Consider the following 10,404-nt stretch of genomic DNA (forward strand, 5'->3'; position numbering starts at 1 on the left):
CGGTGCCAGGTTGCAGGATGGATGACGGAGTAAGCTCATTGTCTGAAATGAGTTGGACAAGTGGGCCCCATCTCGTCGTCTTCATTCACAGTTCAGCACTAACTCTTTAGTCCATTCGTATTCTTTTACAATTTTCTTTTCTTTTCTTTTTTTCTTTTAGTTTTTGAGATTTAAAAATATTTAGTTAGGAATATTAAATACCAATCTTTATGGGTTCCATTTTGTCACTTTTAAATTTAAAATTATTTCTATTAATTTTTTTTCGCTAAAATAAAGAAGAAATTCAATTCCAAGAAAGCATAGGACTATCTCGTAGTTCTTGGTCCATAAAGATATGTAGTTGGATGATTCGTTTTAATTTTTCATTGAAGTCGAACTTAAATCTGTGCTCGAGAGATAGCTGACCATATACTAATAAGAGATGTAAAACTTCTTGAGAAAGGAGGAGCCAAGGTCGTCCGCCAGGCCGCCTAAATGCCACGAGTAAATGAAGGTTGGTTCTACATTGGATATCACCTATTGTTGAGGATTGTTGGGAGATGAGTTCCATGTCGACTAATTAAGGAATTAATCATAAATTTATAAGTAAGGAATACTATCTTCATTAGTAGGAGTCTTTATGGGAAAACCAAAATCAAAGTCATGAGAGCTTAAGCTCAAAGCATACAATATCATACCATTATAGAGAGTCGTAATTTCTAACACCTAAATCACTCCATCTATCATCCCGAGGAGAAGTTTGGACTGCCTACCATGATAGGTAACACAAAAAGAACTATAAGGAGTAATTCATAACCCGAAGTCAAGAACCAAGATAGAACACCCAAAGTCTTAGCCTAGGTAAGACCACGTAAGGTGGCTCAAAATCACCATAACACAAAACAACATGGTAGGAAGGCTCAATGAAGTCATATGAGAAGATGATGACCCATAATGTTTAATATGGGTCCAGCCACGGCTTACCAAGCAGCCCCAGCCATCGTGAGATGCACGTTTCGACCTGAACCAGAAACGTCGAGGTGGGGGGAAGGTAACGTCAAGGTCGCTCCTGACCCGATTCAAATCTTGTCAAACTAACCTGCACATAACTAACTAGCTAATTTTTCCTCAGATATCACACTAACAAATGACCTATTACAACATTATAAGCCAGCAGAGTTATCTCAGAAGGCTTGGCTGTAATTTTGTTATAGTATATGGATTCTTGTTTAAGAATCCATCATAAAGCTAGCTATCTTCCATCATTAGTAAGCAACTGGGAGAAAACTTTGGTTGTACTTATGTCTGAATAGTTATCAGTACCTTCATCTGAATGTCTCCTCAAGTCGCTTGGATGAGTTGCGGTGGACGTCGGAAAGTTGGATTCATCGACATCTACGGGTTCTGATGGCTCGATCGGTAGCTCGATTTGTAGTTGAAGAACATATTCCAAGTTCCATAAGACATCTCCCATTGTTGGTCTGTCAATTCCATAGTCAGCCAAACATTTTTCTGCTGTTTCTCCATATTTCTTTAACGAACTCGGATTGATTTTCCCGACCAAATGTGGATCGATGATCTTTTCGAGCATTCCTTTCCGTTGCCAATGCAGCGCCCATTCGGCGAGATTTACTTGTTCCCTATCAAGCAATGGATCAACAGCAGGCCGAGCACAAAGAACTTCATAGAGCACTACTCCAAATGAATACACATCCGACTTATCAGTGAGTTGTTGTCTTCGAAAATACTCTGGATCAAGATAGCCAAAGCTACCTTTTACTCCCGTACTAACGTGTGTCTCGTCGAGACGAGGCCCCGATCTTGAAAGACCAAAATCAGCAACTTTAGCAACAAAGCTCTCATCCAGTAAAATGTTGGTCGACTTGATATCACGGTGGATGATGCCCTGTGCAAAACCAGTGTGGAGGTAGTGAAGACCTCTGGCTGCACCAATGCAGATTTCGAGTCGTTGTTTCCACGACAAAGGCGACACGACCGAGCCATACAACTGCTTTTTCAATGGACCTTTCTCTATATATTCATAAACCAGTATCATTTCTGACTGTTCTTCGCAGTATCCAACAAGTGAAACAAGATGGTGATGTCGAATCTTGGACAAGATAGCTATCTCAGTGTGGAATTCAGGAAGGCCCTGCCGTGATCCTGGCACACCTCTCTTCACAGCAACATTTATATTGTCCCTAAGAACCCCTTTGTAAACCATACCAAATCCGCCCGAACCAATGATCAAACTCTCGTCGAAATCGTTTGTTGCTGACTGAATTTCAGTGAAGGGGATCTTCAAGTTGTGGTATCCATTTGGCCCAAAAGATGCAAGAGTTGATCCCCTTGATAATTTACTATCAGAACTGCCACCTGCATATGCCTGAACCGAAGTCCAGCCTGCGCTCTCTGCCCGCCTCGGCGTCGGTTTCTTTCTCCTCTTGCATACCAAAGCAAGAATTGCAGCAAAAACCAGACATAAACCAACGAATCCACCAACAATAGGACCTACAATGACCCATGAATTTCTCTTTTTCTTCTCAGTTTCTGAAAACATACCCCTAGCACTCACCATCTCCATGATCTCTGCTCCATTTAAGATCGCATTATATCCCAAAGAACTGCTCAGATCAGACGGTCCAACACTTATTTGAATATTTCCAGAACCATCAGAATCCACAATGAAATCAAAATATAAAGGAGTTAATAGCCGAGAGGAAAGAGATGACAAATCCAGGTCCCTATATGCAGGATAGCCATTGATATACACATTGAAATACAACTGATTAAGAGCAAAGCTAACAATATCACAGAAATGCAAGCGAACCAAGTACTTCATGCCATTATAATCCAATGGAAACTTCCAGGTGAGGTTAAATTTCGCACCCAAAACTGCGATGTCCTTGTTCATCTGTTGCGCCGTCATGTAAACAATGTCCGGCGCATCCTCCCGAGTGGCGCCGCCGGCCTGATAGTACGGAGCCTGAAAAGTTGAGGCAAGCTTTGCCGCCGACTTTATAACCAGATAAGGCTCATCGGGAACCCAAGTTCTCCAAAGACTGTCGTTAAACGGGGTCAATTTGGAACCCCCAACGTTAATTCTGTATTTGGTTTCCAAGACTTGCGATGTGAGTTTGTAATATTCTCGAACTCCATTAGAATCCACAAGCTTAGCTCCATTATCGGTGATGAGTTCTTTAGGGGCTGAAAATACCTCGATTGCATTCACGAATCCTAAACCCGAAACCGAAACCGGTTCGAACTCGATTTCAAGCACGTTGGTGTCAATTCTCACGATAAACTCTTTAATTACAGAATCGTTAACGTGAGAAATATTAGAAAGCAACAATCCATTGGCCGAGATAGTGAAATTTGCAGAATGTAAATCGAATTCCAGCGCCGAAAATGGCGAAAGATGGAACCGTAGCAAGTGAGTACCGTTCTTCTTGAGGTTGAATTTGTAGCTTGAGGCCCTGGTGAAAACTCTAGCTGTGTGATACAAAGAGGTAGAATCCGGAGGTGGATTCCGATTGGAAACCGCCACCGATCGGCCGGCGACGAGAAAGCCGGGAGCGGGTTTCAATGAATCGCCAACGAAGACGCGATTAAAGAAGGAGGAATTGGAGGATGATCCGCAGCTGAGAAGGTAAATGTCAGAGGGAACAACATCAGCAGAAAGAAAAGGAAGGAAAAGAAGAAGGAGAAAGAGGAGTTTGGAGATCGCCATGGGAGGCGCCAAAGAGTTGCAGAGAAATGTTCCGCAAAGTGACAGTAAGGAGTGAAAAATGAAAATATTGGAAAGTTGAAGGGCCAAATAGTAAGTCGACTTTGACCATATATCAAAAAGGATAGTATAACATGATGAGACATTTTTATGAAAGCTACAACGATTATGACCATGTCGTGACGTGGCAATTCAATTTTTAATTTATTAAATTCCTAAATTCTATAAGAACTCAATCAAGAATTTTTAAGTGTAATTTTATGTGACAGGTATGTTAGTTAAAAATAAAAATAAATTAGATGCTTAATTATGATATTAAATTATTGAACAAAAAAAACAAAATAAAATAAGATAAAGTTATAAAAGATTTTAATTTCATACATGTAAGCATTCATTCGTCTATTTTCTCCTAATTATTTGTCAAGCGTGCTAAAAATAATAAATATTAATATATTACATCCTTCATTAAAAAAAAATGTTATATTATTATTTATAGAGATAAAATGTATTAATCTTCATTTAAATAAAACTTTCAAAAAATTGGATTCATTTTTCTATTAATTTCAACCACAAAAATTACCGTGGTTAAAATTGATTCAACTAAGTAATTATAATTTTATTTTCCACAATTTTAATAGAAATTTCACATAGCATTGATTACTTCCACTCATTTTTGGAAAATACACTTTGCAAGTGGGATTGTCACAAAACATACCAAAGGAAAGATGGAAGATATGCTTTTAACAATAATTTAATTATTTCTAAAAACAATGATTTTTATTATTATTATTATTATTTCAATTCTTTTATTTTCTACATATATTTTTCAGTTATTATTATTTTTTTGAATTTTTTTTTAATCCGCTTCTAAAAATAAAAACTACTTTATATTTAATTTAAAAAACTGGACTGAATTTCTTAAAACATTAGTAAGTAAAAATTAAGAGTAAAAACGTTGGCAATAATATGATTTGGAGTAGTAGTGGGTGAGTGGATATCATTTTCATGAGCATGCAAAACCCCATTATAATTTTGCTCTAAGTTTTAGGCATCCCTTTTATACATTTCTCCTTGTGTTTGGCTGCATTATTAAAACTATATCATTTTTAAATTAAGTATTAATTAACTGCTTTTCCATTATTTTGGTTGCATTATCAAAATTAAAATACTTTAAAAATAATTATGAGTGCCTCTAGCATAATTATAATTATAATTATAAATATATATATATATATATATATATATATATATATTGGATGATGAAAGTCACGTCGGCTAATTTAGGGAATGATCATGTGTTTATGATCAAGAAATACTCTCTCCATTGGTACGAGGCCTTTTGGGGAAATACAAAGCAAAGCCATGAGAGCTTATGGTCAAAGTGGACAATATCATAGAGTCGTGTTCGTCTAACATGCTATCAGAGACAGACCCTAAACTTAGTTGTGTCAATAGATTGGTAAATCCTCAAACATCGAACAAAGGACTCCAAAAGAAAAGGAGTCAAGCCTCATCGAATGAAGTAAAAAATGACTAAGACTCCAAACGAGTCAAGCCTCGATTAAGGAGATGTGCACTTTGTTCGAGGATAGGTGTTGGATGATGAAAGTTCCACGTCGGCTAATTTAGGGAATGATCATGGATCTATAGACTCATACCATTGTCGAGAGTCGTGTTCGTCGAACAATATATATATATATGATTTTCTAAATCGGTAATTTGATATTTGTATAATTATAATTAGATGTAACGTAGTGAAACATCACACAAAATGTAATAAAATAAATAAATAAATATTTTAATTAATAATATATTATGATGTGTTTTAAGAATAAAATTGAAAGCATGTATTTTTTAATTGCGGTACACGCAGGGTTTAAAAAAAGAAAAAAACTTTAGTTTATATCACTGTGTTTTACCGAGTGATGAAGTCCATCGTTGGTGTTCTCTCTCCGTCCAATCCACCTCGCCGGAGATGGCCTTACAGTCGCAGCTCGCCTCGAAGTCGCCCGAAGTACAGCTTCTATGTTTGTCTTCCTGCAAAATCTCAGCTAGATTCTCCAGGAGCATCGCGATCGCTCCTCGGCCACCGGTGCAACCGTTGTCGTCGTCGTCGTCATCAGCAGCAGCTGAAAGTGCACGCCGGAGATTCTGGAACTTTTGCGGCACCAGTACCGGAAATGTTCAACTGAGACGAAATGTTGCTGTTAGATCTCATCTGAAATTGAATCTCCCCCTCATTTCTCCTCATGACCAGTGGGGCAACTGGACTGTTTTATTTTCCATTGGAGCCTTCGGTATCTGGTGAACTTTTACATTGCTTCTTGAACTTTTATTGATTAGATTCCTGATTGAATTAGATGTACAATTCGCGAGAGAGTAAATTTTAATATGATTTGTTAAAATTCATTGTAGTAGTATTAAGGTTTGTGGTTCCCAATTTTTATTGTTAATATTGCTTTCTAAGTCCGGAAAACAGCCAGTTCACGCCTTTGTTTTGTGCTTTTGATTCTTGTTTATTTCGTACAGGCAATGTTTTATGGTTTGATTTCTGATCCAATGTTGTAATTTCGTTTCTTGAATGGAATCTTTGTTTTGTATTGAGAAAAGGTCGTTGATGTTATTAATGTGCAGTCAATGTTCAGTTGAGTAATTTTGCACAATTTTCGTCAGAATGGCCTTCTAACGAGTTGGTAGCCAAACTGAGCTATAGGATGTCGGGAGATAATAGATCTAACGAAAGAAAAATGGAAAATAAGAAAATATTTAGGAATTTCATGGACTCTGTGTGAGATTAGTGGAGATGCAAGTTACTATGTACACCCATAAGAAGAACTTGGCAGTGTTGGGTTTTAGTTTTGATTCTTAAGAGTATATGCGATACTCTGAAATGAAGTTCTGGTCTTTTTCCTTTCACGTTGATTTTCTTTCTTATTGTTGCTTTCTTGAAATTGAAGGTCTGAGAAAACGAAGGTTGGTAGTGCATTAAGTGGTGCCCTAGTGAGCGCATTGGTGGGACTTGCAGCCAGTAATTTTGGGATCATTGCATCTGATGCTCCAGCTTTTCCTATTGTTTTGGAGTTTTTGCTACCGTTAGCAGTTCCTATGCTGTTATTTAGGGCAGATTTGCGCAATGTAATAAAGTCAACTGGGACACTTCTCTTGGCATTTTTGTTAGGTTCAGGTAATGGCCCCCATGAGGACCTCCACGATTGCTTTGTGAGTTTCTGATTCTCAAATCTTGTTTTACATGCCATGTTGATTAGTTCTGTATGAGCCATTATGGCTTAGTATGAATAATATGATCAATTCTAAAATATCGTTCGAACTACTTATAATTTATAACCTTGCCTTTTTTTTCCCTTGAATCTTCAGGAAATGTCATATACTTTGGGCCCTGTTCTTAACCAAGATATTCAAATAAGTTGAGAGAACAACTTAACAAATCAGATTATTAGAACAGTTCATGAATGCATGTTCACAGGGTAGACATGTCTGTTTATTATTTGATTCCTGAAAATCAAATCGTCTCTTTGATAATCTGACCTTTAAGTTGCTAATGCACTTTAGTTGCTCATGATAATATTTTGTATGTTTGGATTAGGTTGATATCCAATAAATTACATTGGTTAATATCTGTTAAGTTCTCTTCAAACATTAGATTCTTTTTGGTCACTCACTCACACCACGTAGAGTCATCTTGACAAGTTTTGCCGTTGTTCTCTTTCTTTTGATAGTTGCAACAACAATTGGAACTGTTGTGGCCTATTTTCTTGTACCAATGCAATCACTTGGTCAAGACAGTTGGAAAATTGCCGCCGCACTAATGGGAAGACATATTGGTGGAGGTAATATGCTCTCCTTATCTCATCTTCTAGCTATATATGAATCCCTTGGCAGTCTCAATTTCAAGTAGTGACACATTGATCCATTGAACTATTATTCTTCAGTTCACTATCATCTCATAGATGTTATGTTCTTTGCTTGTATGGGTGCAGCTGTCAATTATGTTGCTATATCTGATGCCCTTGGTGTCACTTCATCAGTATTAGCAGCTGGACTTGCTGCGGATAATGTAATTTGTGCAGCGTATTTTGCAACATTGTTTGCATTAGCATCTAAAGTACCTCCTGAACCAACGACATTTAATGATGCTACGGGTATGAAATTCCACTTGTTTTGGCCTGTATAATCTCTAGTTGTTCAATATTTTTCTGAGGCATGATTTTTGGTGAATGATTAAACAAAGCAAATGTCGTATATGTTGCTGCAGCTTTCCATATATTGTTGGAATTTTGGAATTATCACTTGTGATGTGTGTGGTCAGTTTCATAGGATAAACTCGTAACTATATTATGAAATGTTTCCAAATTAGGCCTCTAATGGAAGTTGTGTTGGGTAGATGCTGGAAAGGATGCAGAAATTGAGGATAGCAACAAGCTTCCGGTGTTACAATCTGCCATAGCCCTTGCTGTATCGTTTGCCATTTGTAAAGCTGGTTCCTACCTGACCAAATATTTTGGAATTCAAGGTGGTAGCATGCCAGCAATTACCGCCATCATTGTTGTCTTAGCAACCATTTTTCCCAAGCCGTTTGCTTACCTTGCTCCTTCTGGTGGGGCTCTGGCTATGATTCTAATGCAGGTTACTTTTGTGCAATTCATCCACTCTTTATAATTGTCTATGCACAAATTTTTGAATTTGTAATGATCTTTACCCCTTCATCATTGTCTGGAAACAGATTTTCTTTGCTGTAGTGGGAGCAAGTGGAAATGTATGGAGTGTCATCAGCACTGCGCCAAGTATCTTCTTGTTTTCTCTTGTCCAGATCGCAGTCCATCTTGCCATAATCCTTGGTCTTGGAAAGCTGCTTGGCTTCGACCAAAAGTTGCTGCTGATAGCATCGAATGCCAACGTTGGAGGTCCCACTACAGCCTGCGGGATGGCCACGGCTAAGGGTTGGAGTTCAATGGTTATTCCTGGAATTCTTGCTGGAATATTTGGAATCGCTATTGCGACTTTCCTAGGGATTGGATTTGGAATGATGGTCTTGAAATACATGTAATACCATTCAAATTTAGATCATAAAATCCTCTGCTTTTCTCCAAATCCCTGTAACTTATTTAATGGAACAACTTTTTAAGATAGTTTTTGCTCAAAGGACATTGGAGGAGACTTGTTGTCCCACCAAGGCTCGATCTTGAGTATCTAATTGCAGGTCGTATATCAATTCGAGCTAAACTCAGTTGTTCAGGGACCACAAAAATAGTGTTTCTCACTTATATACTAAGAATCTTCTCCTATATTAACTTGATTTCCAAAATAGTATTTCTCACTTATATACTAAGAATCTTCTCCTATATTAACTTGATTTCCGGTAGTCCTTCCATTTAGCCAAATATATATATATATATATATTTTTTTTTTTTTTTAGGCCATTGGACTATAGTTGCGATCTCTAATGATATCCCAATAATGAAACCTACTTCATACAATAAGTTGACTATTAGAATCTCAACATGTTTTTAAATGACTTTTTTTAATTATTAATTTGGAGATAATTTTCTTTATTATTAACGTTCATGTCAGCAACTTACAGGGCAAGCATCCCATGAGCACTAATTTATTTAGATTCTAAGAGTACGTCCCACACTTATAATTATAATTGATTTAATTTTAATAAAAGTTAGCAAACTTAGTAAGTTAAAATGGTAAAATTATATGTAAATTTTTTTTAAAATTAAAAAACTAACTCTACATTATACAAAGCATTCTAAACAATTTGAATCTAAGCTATAAAAAAAAATTATTTTTAATTTATGATAAAAATACCTCAAAATTGCACTGAAATGTTTTGAAGTTAAATTGTACTTCGTTATTGTACTATCAACCAACTCAGAGCTTGCTCAGATGTACTACCACAACAGCTTAGCTAATAAATATATAATAGTCAACCAGATTTTTTGTTATATAATCTGTTTCTAATACATCTAACCAATGGAATATATTGTATTAATCAAATAAAATTATTTTTAGAACTCGAATTTAAGCCACGAACAAATTTAGTTGATTTTAGAATTTCAACGCTAATTTGAGTTGATTTAACTTTGGTTCGTAACTAAGACTTTGATATTGAAGAATATATTCCATACAACCCTAATAATTATCATGCTCAGAAATTTGTTTAGAGTACTTTTGAGACTCGGAATCAGAGAGTAACTATCTAGCAACGTAGAATTGAAGAGTTCAGAAATCATAAACTTGTATTTGAAACGTTGTTAGAAAGGTTGGAAATAAAAAACGTGTATTTCAGAGGATATATTGGAAAGCCTAAGAATTATAATTTTGAACCTTATTAACCATTTTTTTTTTTTTTACTCGGGAACGACACATTTAATTTATGTTATGACCGTAAAGATACAAAACACAACAAACATTAAATAATAATAATAACATATGGTCTAAAATGAAATGAAGAAAAAAAAAAACAAAAAATGTTTGACTTATGAATCAAAGAAATGAAATGATAAATGGAAGGGTGGGTTCAATACATATCAATAATGTTTTGACTTTCCAATTACTCCATTTTATTATAAACATCATCACCATTTCAAAACCTTACTAACTTGAGAGTAGATAAGCATGTTTCATGTCATTTCTTTCTTCACATTCTTGGAGAGGTTCTACTTCTAAAACCA

At 36.2% G+C, this 10,404-nt stretch overlaps 2 protein-coding genes across 2 annotated transcripts; one reads left to right on the forward strand and one right to left on the reverse strand.

Annotated features, from left to right (window-relative positions):
* Positions 1-613: 613 nt before the first annotated feature.
* LOC111810918 (probable receptor-like protein kinase At5g24010) lies at positions 614-3,763 on the reverse strand. Its single transcript, XM_023697763.1, has 2 exons — positions 1,303-3,763; positions 614-1,078 (listed from the first exon to the last, which is right to left on the reverse strand). The coding sequence occupies exons 1-2, from the start codon at positions 3,707-3,709 to the stop codon at positions 1,074-1,076; spliced, it is 2,412 nt and encodes an 803-aa protein (XP_023553531.1). The 5' UTR covers positions 3,710-3,763; the 3' UTR covers positions 614-1,073.
* A 1,864-nt stretch (positions 3,764-5,627) lies between these two features.
* LOC111810914 (uncharacterized membrane protein YjcL-like) lies at positions 5,628-8,947 on the forward strand. Its single transcript, XM_023697755.1, has 6 exons — positions 5,628-6,010; positions 6,664-6,890; positions 7,444-7,554; positions 7,705-7,866; positions 8,109-8,350; positions 8,448-8,947. The coding sequence occupies exons 1-6, from the start codon at positions 5,682-5,684 to the stop codon at positions 8,769-8,771; spliced, it is 1,395 nt and encodes a 464-aa protein (XP_023553523.1). The 5' UTR covers positions 5,628-5,681; the 3' UTR covers positions 8,772-8,947.
* The last annotated feature ends 1,457 nt before the right edge of the window (positions 8,948-10,404 follow it).

The sequence above is a fragment of the Cucurbita pepo genome, chromosome LG14 (assembly GCF_002806865.2).
Source record: "Cucurbita pepo subsp. pepo cultivar mu-cu-16 chromosome LG14, ASM280686v2, whole genome shotgun sequence".
Lineage (NCBI taxonomy): Eukaryota > Viridiplantae > Streptophyta > Magnoliopsida > Cucurbitales > Cucurbitaceae > Cucurbita > Cucurbita pepo.

Coding starts and splice junctions, on each gene's coding strand:
- LOC111810918 (XM_023697763.1), bottom strand. CDS start 3,709: ATGGCGATCTCCAAACTCCTCTTTCTCCTTCTTCTTTTCCTTCCTTTT.
- LOC111810914 (XM_023697755.1), top strand. CDS start 5,682: ATGGCCTTACAGTCGCAGCTCGCCTCGAAGTCGCCCGAAGTACAGCTT. Junction 6,891..7,443: donor GGCATTTTTGTTAGGTTCAG/GTAATGGCCCCC, acceptor TTCTTTTGATAG/TTGCAACAACAATTGGAACT. Junction 7,867..8,108: donor GACATTTAATGATGCTACGG/GTATGAAATTCC, acceptor TGTGTTGGGTAG/ATGCTGGAAAGGATGCAGAA.